General features: G+C 42.2%; 2 protein-coding genes across 2 annotated transcripts; both read right to left on the reverse strand.

Moving 5' to 3' along the window:
• Positions 1-5,173: 5,173 nt before the first annotated feature.
• LOC149960216 (uncharacterized) lies at positions 5,174-6,086 on the reverse strand. The gene is made up of 2 exons (XM_090167411.1): positions 5,892-6,086; positions 5,174-5,647 (listed from the first exon to the last, which is right to left on the reverse strand). Exons 1-2 carry the CDS (start codon positions 6,084-6,086, stop codon positions 5,174-5,176), a joined length of 669 nt encoding a protein of 222 aa, XP_090023537.1.
• Positions 6,087-6,122: 36 nt separating this feature from the next.
• LOC149960217 (uncharacterized) lies at positions 6,123-9,197 on the reverse strand. Its single transcript, XM_090167412.1, has one exon. The coding sequence runs from the start codon at positions 9,195-9,197 to the stop codon at positions 6,123-6,125; it is 3,075 nt and encodes a 1,024-aa protein (XP_090023538.1).
• Positions 9,198-10,136: the final 939 nt, after the last annotated feature.

Raw genomic sequence — 10,136 nt, forward strand, 5'->3', positions numbered from 1 at the left:
AGATTCGAATACTGAGAGCTTTCCCGTTGACGGTTTTGTTACGAAGCGTTTACCCTTACGTGACCTCAGAAAAATCGGGCTCCATCGGTGCAAACCATGGAGCGATTTTTTCTGAGTTCCAGCGGGAAGTGGGTAAACGCTATCGGCAACGCGCGAGAGAGTGATTTCGAATCTAGGTACCGTACGAATTTAAATTATCTTTGTTCCCATCATCTCTACTCGTTCTATTTACCGCAATGTTGTTTAATAACCAGCCGCAAGGGTTCAATACGGGGGGAAACTGGAAGGGCCGGACTGGCTAGTGGTTGGCCCCACCGGCTATGCAATCGTGTTGGCCCCATTTCCCATTATTGCCAAATTTTTCCTCTTTGGCCCCCAATTTGAGTTGGCCCACGGACTTGGTTGGTCACGATCTGACCGGCGATCACCGGTTAGCCGCCCGGGCCCCAAGAGCTACCTTATTATTCTAATTAACAATATTTCGCGGGATAAGTATAAAAGAAGGGCTCAAACGAGGGCCCCCAAAACTTGTACGGGCCGCGGTAATTTGTACCGGCTTTCCCCGGGCCAGGAAACTGGGCTTCCTCATCTCTTTTACTGTGGGAACTCTGGTCTGGTTTTACATGCGACGTAGTTTAAGCCCCGCCCCTGTCTCGAACCGCGTATGCAGCACGGTGGCAATGGATCCTTAGAGATTTCTAGGGTATAAATATATAGATATCGGATAGTACTCTGTTGTCTTCCTATCGGAATGCAACTGCAATCTAGAACCATTAACCCCTGGACGCGGTACTCAATGTTATAACGCCGTTTTAGTTTTCTCCACGTGGCAGCACCATCAAGCGGAGTAAAACGGGGAAATTGGACCTCAGTTGCTCGTTTTCCCCACCCCCCTTTTCTTGGCTGCGAGCGTTTCGTGCTCCTCGCAAATCGTCAAGTTCGTCGCTTTCGCGCCCTGACCGCCGTCTTCGAGATCCCGGGCTCGAGTTTTCACGCGGTGCCTGAGCCTGCCTCCGGAAATTAGGGTATTTTTCACTAGGTCTTCCAATCATGGAACTAATAAGAAGCTTCTTATTAGTTCCATGTTCCAATGTAAATTTTCCTACATCTAACACAAGAATATAAATAAAATATTGATATTAATTTAATAAGTAAAAATAAATATTAGATATAATTTCAATACTGTACGCTATTATCGGTAAGCCTTGGCGCAACGCGCAACTAACGGACGGAGAAAGAACGGAAAATATTCTGCCGAATGCCGACGAGCTTAGCGGTAAAACGCCGCACGATAGGAGAGTGAAGTGAATACGTTTCGTCAGTTCTCGTTTTTACTGAGGACCAATATTTCCGCTTATTGCCAGTGGTGGCGCTGGAGTAGCGGAGGCTAAGTGAAAGCCGCGTCGCCTATCTAGTACCGGGTCCAGGGGTTAATGGTTCTAGCTGCAATCAATTCCTGAGAATATTGCGTTGTGATGGTTGTTGTTAAAAATGTTAAATTAGGTGATCCATTATAAATATGGAAAACCCCATTAGCTTAGTTTTAAATTTCTTCACTGCCTTGATTATTAGAACACCCTCGTATCAGAGATCCTGGCAGTTATAGAGATGCGAAACTCCGCCGAAAACCTGACAAAAAAATGCAAGCATCAGCGCCGCCCTTCGGCCGGAAGGAAGCGCCCGTTTCAAGCCGAGAGACGCAAAAATTGTAAACAACGGTAACAATCCTAGGATCTCTGCGATTACTCCCCACGTACAGGCGTCGCTGCGATCGGCAAAAATTTGAAAAAAAACTGGTTTGCTTAGGGTATAGGGAGTTTCGCATCTCTATAACTGCCAGGATCTCTGCTCGTATGGTTAAGTGATGTTTAAAAATTATTAAATTTTAAACCGAGTGATATGCCCTCGTAAATTTTGCTTATAGTCCAAACATGGCCTTCTCTCTCATTATCGAAATTATAACCCAAAGACAAATAAGACATTTAAATATACGTGAAAATGGAAAAGTGGAAAGATTACAAATTAATTGGCATAATCGAGGCTATTATATTTTCGATTATAATCGGTATTTCTCTATGAGTATGTCCAGAGTGGTATGTCCCAGTAAATATAATTAGATTGAAATGGGTGCTATATAGGTAATTGAAATTGAGGCGTGCATCACAGAGTGGTACTGCTTCTTCTGCTCAATTCATTTTCCAAAATACCACGGTCCACCAAAGTAATCATCTTCCCAGGACTCTTCCTCGACGGAATAGAATGCACCAGGACCACCGTACGGAAAAAATGCAAAGGCCTCTGCAAAATATGGTTTACCGTGAAAAAGTGGAACACCATTGGCTCTTCCACAATGCACATAGTCATTGAAATATTCAACCCGAATTTCAGGTAGCTCCTCATGAACTCCGTCACGTGACTCAGCCATTCTTTCCGGCTTCCCAAAACACGTGATTAGGTAGCCCTACCATAAAAATTCAAAGATTTTGTGGCCATTTAAAGTGCCGCAGAATCATATGAAAATTTCAAGTGTTTCGCCTCTTCCGTATTCTAGTTTGGTATTTTTCAGCCCCATTTCCATAGACTCGCGGGAAACTAGTGAAATTTCCATGATCCTATGGCCCATTTAGATTTAACCAATAATGAAGTTATTTATAGGGAGCCAATGAGTACCGGGCTGATTTGATTGACTTTTAAGATGAGGAGCATACTAGCAGACCGTAAGGTGGTTTTTGATAAACGCTAAGAATCGTCTTGATATAGTTACTCTCCCTATAATTAAATACATTCTTGGTTTAGCTTCGTTTTTGGTGACAGTTCTCTGTCCTATTTCATGAAGAGGCTTTTGCTAACCATTGTAAAGGTTGGAAAGGTTGTTAAAAATGTCCCGTGGCCAACGAGCTTTAATGAAACGGGTAACGACACTAGAATTTACAGCAATTGAGATCAGAGTAAGGCTGAAACGAGTATCCTCAAATAATGGAATGAGAGTACCAGCACTCACAAGGAGACATCCCGAAGTCACAAGTGTAACCCACCGATTTTGTTCAAACTCGGGGGATTGGTAGACCTTCATGTATAATGAAAAATCCTAAAGGGAATTTATTCAATGGGCAACCGTTTTGCCATGGCAACGAAAAATGTTTTTGACAACATCAAATGGAAATTTTCCCATTGAAAATAACATGGATTCTGACCGATTCCTGTGAAAAATTTCAACAAATTTCAAAATTTCGAAAATGCCAAAAAAAAAGAAAAAAAAAATTGACAATAAAAACATCAAAATTGATCAACTTTTGATCAATTTGAGGTCAAAATCCCATGTTATTTTCAATGGGAAAATTTAACATTTTGTATTGTCAAAAACATTTTTCGTTGCCATCTCAAAACGGTTGCACATTGAATAAATTCCCTTTAGGATTTCTCAAGTTACATAAACGTCTACCAAAACCCCGAGTTTGAAAAAAATTGGTGGGTTACACTTCGGGATGTCTCCTTGTCAGCATCTTATGTCTTTTGCATAATTTATTTATCCTAATTTAAAATACCGAAAGAAAGTAATTTAGGGTTTTTAACGGCCCATATTGAGGATTAGATTTTTATTTATTGAAATAAAACCGAACTTAAAATGTAACTGACCTTGGACATTTTTCAGAATGAAAAGCAAGGACACGATACCAATCGAAATAAAACGTGATGCACACATCGTTCTAGAATTTACAGTGAAAGGCTATGAAGCGCTGTTTTCTGCTTCGTTCTTAGTTGGTTTTTTGCAACTAATGGAAGCGACGGGTGATGTGTTTGCTTCCACGTTCGTAGTGTCAGTTGCACCTGATCCACTTAAATTATTTATAATTGTTCAATATACCCATAATTTATTTACTTCTGTTTATCGAGAAATACTATGTAAAATTCGCATGATTAGGACTAACTGTCATTTACTTACAAGGAGACGACCCGAGGTGTTACACACCAATTTCGTTCAAACTCGGGGGATTGGTAGTCCTTCATGTAACTTGAAAAATCCTAAAGGGAATTTATTCAATGGGCAACGGTTTTGCCATGGCAACGAAAAATGTTTTTGACAACAACAAATGGAAATTTTCCCATTGAAAATAACATGGGATTTTGACCGATTCCAAGGGTAAAAATTTTAAAAAAATTAAAAAAATTTAAAATACCAAAATTATAAAAAATTGTAAATAAATGACGAAAAAAATCTAAATTGATCACATTTTGATCAATTTAAACAAAATGGGTGAAAATGAACCGATATGGCTTAAATTGGGAAAAATGTGAGAAAAAAAAATATTTCAAAATTGATAATTTTTTTTTTTCAAAAAAAATATTAAAAAATATATAAAATTGAAAAAATATTGATCAAAAACAGTAGTTTCGATCAAAATTCATAGGAATTGACGGAAATTTATAAGTTGTGTAAAATTGGATTAATGTATAGATAAATTGCGATTTTTTATTTATTTTGGTCAATTTGATCAAACTTGACCAAAATTGCAAAATAATAGATCTAAATTAGTCCAATTTTAAAGTTTTGTAAAAAATTATATAAAAATAAACTAAATGCGACCAACTATCTCAAAATTGTTTCAAATATATATATTTTTTTTCAAAATTGAAAATGTTAATAACAATCAATAGTTTCGATCCAAAACTATCAAAATTGATAGGAATTAATGGAAATTTATTTATATAGAATAATAGATCTGATCGTGGACTTAGAAGAATAATTTACTCAGTCAGCTTAACTTTTAAAAACAATTTATTATTTACATTACTGATACGAATACATGACCAGACCAGACTGCCCTACGATTAAATTTAAAATGCCTTATATATACAAACTAAAAAATACAATACAAATAAAATTACACCATGTTCTGGTTTTTTTACGTTTGCGTCATTTTTAAATGGGCTTAAAATATGCTAACAAAAACAAATTAAGTTTACGCTATTTTACACCCAACATTCCGCCCGTCTTGAAAATTTTGATTTTAAATACTCGATTCAAGTGGCAAAGGACATAATTTTACTATTGGTCGTTTGATTTGACTATCCATGGTTTTGATTGTGGCTACTCGAACACGGTTGTCTGCTCCCGGGTGCACCTCCAGAATTCGACCCATCTTCCATTTGGTTGGCATCATGTTCTCGTCTTTCAACAGGACCAGGTCCCCGATCTTGAGATTTGGATGAGGTGTTGCCCATTTCGGTCTCTGTTGCAAACGGGACAGGTATTCCTGGCTCCAACGCTTCCAGAATTGTTGCAACAGCCTTTGCTGAACTGCCATCGTGACAACTGATTGATCGGAGTTGCAGTTAGATCAGGCTCGGGAATGGCGGTTAACGGTCCTCCAACCAAAAAATGGCCAGGCGTCAAGGCAGAAAGGTCGCTGGGATCCGTGCTCATAGACGTCAACGGTCTCGAATTAAGACACACTTCAATTTGACATATCAGCGTCTGAAATTCTTCATACGTTAGTGTAGCGTTACCAGTAACCCTCTTTAAATGATACTTCATAGATTTGACTCCAGCTTCCCAAAGTCCTCCGAAATGAGGGGAAGCTGGGGGATTGAAACGCCACTGGATTTCTTCTTCCGTTGACCATCTGGCTATCTGAGACTGGGTTGACTTCGAAGACAGGAATTTTATGAAACTCTTCAACTCGCGATCTGCTCCGATGAAGTTCGATCCGCAGTCCGAATAGATATTTGCATTTTCCCCGACGAGAGACGAACCTCTTAAGGGCTGCTAAAAACGCTTCAGTCGTCATATCACTTACGAGTTCTAGGTGTAACGCTCTGGTAACAAAGCAAGCAAAGAGTGCTACGTATGCTTTAAAAGACTTCTGACCACGCCCCTTTCGCATGGTTACTTGGAATGGTCCAGCGTAGTCGATTCCGCAGTTCAGGAAGGCTCGGGTTTGAAGGACTCGGGTCGTCGGTAAGTTACCCATCAATTGTTTTGCTGTTTTAGTTTGTTGACGAGTGCAACGAACGCAGCGACGAATCTGAAATCTCACTGCATCCCGCATACCCAGAATCCAGTACTTTCGTTGTAGACAGGCCATTAATAGTTGGGGACCGCCATGTAGTTGTTTTACATGCTAGTAGTTGATAATGAGATGGGTCAAACAGCTTCGTCTTGGTAATATCATCGGGTGAATCTTGTCTGGCGACAATTGAGAATTTTGAAGACGGCCTCCGACCCTAATAATCCCATACGGATCGAGGAATGGATATAATGTCAAAAGTTTGCTTTTCCTGGACAAATCTTTCTTCTGCTTTAGTCGCTCGTAGTCTTCAGCAAATGTCTCCTGCTGCGTTCGTTGGATCCAAAACAGTAGTGCGTTTTTCCGTTCTTCTGTGGACAATGGTCCAGTATGCTTGGCTTCTCTGACGCCGTGACGAAGTCGTGCGTTATGAGCTATTCGTTTAAGGTACGCTGTGACGTTGATCAGCATACTTAGCGAGGAGTACTTCTGAAGGAGATCGTTGTTTACTCGACAATGAGTGACGATCGGTATAATCGATTTCTCTTCTGCACCGCATTCTGTTGGCTCTGCAGTTGATACCCTAGCTTCTGTGGGTGTCCAACTCCGCCGCCATATTGGTCCGGTCCACCATAGTTCATGTCGTCGTAGCTCTATTGCTTGGAGACCTCTAGAGGCGCAATCGGCGGGATTGGAGTCGCCGGACACATGATGCCAGTGTGCGGTTGGGAGAAGCTCTTGAATTTCAGCCACGCGATTGGCCACGAATGTTTTCCAGCGTTGTGGCGCCGACAGAATCCATGCCAAAACAATCGTGGAGTCAGTCCAGCAATGAACGGTGGAGAATCTTTTTCTCATTGAGGTTTGAACGACTTGGATTAGTTTCGCCAACAAGAGAGCCCCGCATAACTCCAATCTTGGTAAGGTGGTCTTTTTCAGCGGGGCGACCCTCGTCTTCGCTACTAATAATTGGATTTTGACCTGACCTGTTCTTGAAGTAGTTTTTAGGTAGATTGCAGCCGCAAATGCCTTTTCTGAAGCATCGCTGAAACCGTGCAAACTTTGTTCTTGTATTTCTTCCTGCGAGATATATCGTGCTGTCGTAATCTGTTCAATGTTAGTTAAGTCCTCTCTGAACAGTTGCCATTTTCGAATCATGGACATCGGTAACTCTTCGTCCCAATCTTTCTTTAACTGCCACATGTCTTGTAGCAATAACTTCGCTACGATCGTGACTGGAGCGAGCAGTCCCAGAGGGTCAAAGATTTTCGCCGTGTCTGATAGGATGGTGCGTTTCGTAATGATGGCTCTGGCTTCCGGAGACGTGACTGTGAACGTGAAATGATCTGGCGTCGGAGCCCATTGTAGGCCCAATGTTTTGACGGTTTCATCGCCGTCCAGCCGCAACGACCCTTGACTTTCTCGGAGTTCCGGTGGGAGATTCTCCACTAGTACCGGATCATTAAATGTCCATTTCCTGAGTTCGAAACCCGCATCTCCTGTTGCTTGAAGGAGTTCTTTCTGAAGTTTTAGCCCTTCGGATCTTGTTTGGACACCCGTCATCAAATCGTCCATGTAGAAGTCACCGGACAACGATGCTGATGCTAGAGGTAACCCGTCTTTTACATCTCGTGACAATTGTTGAAGAACCTTGGTCGCTAAGTATGGCGCCGACGCTGTACCATATGTGACGGTTACGAGCTGCTGTTCTTCTAATGGCTTTGCTGGATCGTCTCTCCAAATGATACGCTGCCAGGTCGTGTCATCGGGGTGAATCAGGATTTGTCGAAACATTTTGGCAATGTCGGCTGTCATCACGATTGGCCAAGAACGAAATCTAAGTAAAAGGTTGATGAGATCGTCTTGCAATCTCGGTCCAATCAGTAGCGTGTCGTTGAGTGATTTTCCAGCCGTAGTTTTTGCGGAAGCATCAAAGACGACGCGGAGTTTAGTGGTCGTGCTTGAAATCTTGATGACCGCATGGTGAGGTAAGTAGTATGCCGTCTCGGTATCTTGCTTTGGCATTACTGACTTCATGTGCCCCATCGTTGCATATTCCTTCATGAAGGTGCGATACTGATTGTACAAGTCTGGATTGGTTTGTAGGCGACGTTCCAGACACAGGAATCTTTTGACTGCTGACTTCCGAGAATTACCGAGTTCCTTTGGATCTGTTTTAAACGGGAGACGAACGATAAATCTTCCTGTCTTGTTTCGAGTATAAGTGGCTTCAAAGATCTGCTCGCATCGTTTTTCGTCGATCGTCAGTAGCTGCGGGGACGTAACCTCCTCTATCTCCCAGAATTTCGCCAGTTGCTCATCCAGGGTACAGCCATGGATTTGGATGGACGTCGTCAGAACCGATACTTCTTCTTGGTATAATGAACCTCCGATCGCCCAGCCAAAAACAGTCTTGAAGGCTACTGGTAAGTGTCGTTTTCCTTGACGTTTCCCTTCTTCGATGACGTTGAAATAAACATCAGCGCCTAGAAGGACATCGACTGGGCTTGATACGCAGAATGTTGAATCGGCGAGTTTCAGACCCTTTATGTGTGGTAGATGACTCGAGTGGAACGAATGACTGGGTAAGTTCTCGGTAACCTTCATTAGGATTAAGGCTTCTACTTCCAAAATATGGTTGGCCTTTGTCTTGATGTGTAGTTTCACGCTTCCCCGTGAAGTTCCAATGCCGGAACCTCCTATGCCACCGATAGATAGATTACAGCGAGTACGTTTTAATTGCAATCTTCTGATTCCTGGTTCGCTGATAAAAGTGGCTTGAGATCCAGAATCCAATAATGCTCGTAGCGGTTGAAAATGACCAGTGTCATCCTCGACTTGAATAACCGCTGTTGGTAGGAGTACTTGGAAATCTCCAGACCTCTTAGTTGATAATGACGATAGTTCCCTGGATACATGTGCGAACACTCCTGGGCTGGAACTGTTTGATTCTTGATTTGGACGATGAAGTAAGCTGTTGTGTTTTAATTTGCACAGTTTACAAGTACCCCATCTGCAGTCGCTACTCTGATGATCGCCCCGTAGGCAGTTGAAACATAATGAGTACTTTTTCACAAAGCCCCAACGCTCTTCGACGTTGGCCTTCAGGAATTCGGGACACTTGCAAATTGCGTGATCATCGCTGCAAATGATACATTTTCCCTTTACGGCTCCATGATGAGAGGTCATATACTTCCTTTGATGAGTAGATTATCTCGTTCTTAAAGCTACTGCGGACGATTGTGATGCAGCCAGTGCTCGGGCCCGCTGTTCTAGGAACGTAGATAGTTCTTCATACTTCGGACGTTTTGTTCCAGTCATCGACAATTCCCATTGACGCCTTGATTCGAAGTCCAATTTTTCCTTGACTGCGTAAATCAGTACTGCATCCCATTGATCTACTGGTTCTTGTAATACCTTCAATGATCGGATACATTCAGATGTCGTATCGATTAACCGCCGTAGAGCTGAGGACGATTCCTCCTTCACTGATGGCTGATTGAATAATCGTCGAACGTGTGCTTCTATGATTTCTCGTGAATTGTGGTACCAATTCTTGAGGATATCCCAAGCTTCATTATAATTGCCGTCTGTGAGCTGAAGCGACTTAATAAGGAGCGCAGCATCGCTGTACGTAGCATTCTTTAGATAGTGCAACTTCTGAGCCCCTGATAGTAGCGTGTTGTTATGTACTGTGGCGACGAATAAGTCGTTGAACGGGAACCACTCGATGTAATTACCACCGAATCTTGGAAGGTCGATTGGCGGGAGTCTAATGTCGGCGGTAGGCTTGGATGGTACAATAGCAGTTGCTAAAGCCGCCGCTGATCTCTTGGCATCGGCATCTAGAAGGAGTCGTTCCATCGTCTCTGATCCCGTCATGATGTTGTTATACTCTGTATCGTGACCATCTGATTCGTCTGGCTTGCAATTATGCATAATTAATTCTTGGACTCTGTCTAGCTCGGCGGTCAGCTTCTGTATCTTGTTAAGATAAAATGGCACATCTGAGTCAGTCAGGGCTATCAGTTCACTCTTGGTCAATGGTTGTAAAATGTTGTTTTCCAGTCGGGTGACTTGACTTTTGATATTCTTACGTTTATTCAGGATTGCGTCCATGATGACTGG

Source organism: Leiobunum rupestre, chromosome 2 (genome assembly GCF_980474605.1).
Source record: "Leiobunum rupestre chromosome 2, qqLeiRupe1.1.hap1, whole genome shotgun sequence".
Taxonomy (NCBI): Eukaryota; Metazoa; Arthropoda; class Arachnida; order Opiliones; family Sclerosomatidae; genus Leiobunum; species Leiobunum rupestre.

What these genes read in the sequence shown, in the direction of transcription:
- LOC149960216 (XM_090167411.1), bottom strand. Translation starts at nt 6,086, where the DNA reads ATGGCCTGTCTACAACGAAAGTACTGGATTCTGGGTATGCGGGATGCA. An exon ending in ACTACGCTGGACCATTCCAA is followed by an intron (nt 5,648 to 5,891) that starts GTAACCATGCGA and finishes CTGTCTTCGAAG; the next exon opens with TCAACCCAGTCTCAGATAGC.
- LOC149960217 (XM_090167412.1), bottom strand. Translation starts at nt 9,197, where the DNA reads ATGACCTCTCATCATGGAGCCGTAAAGGGAAAATGTATCATTTGCAGC.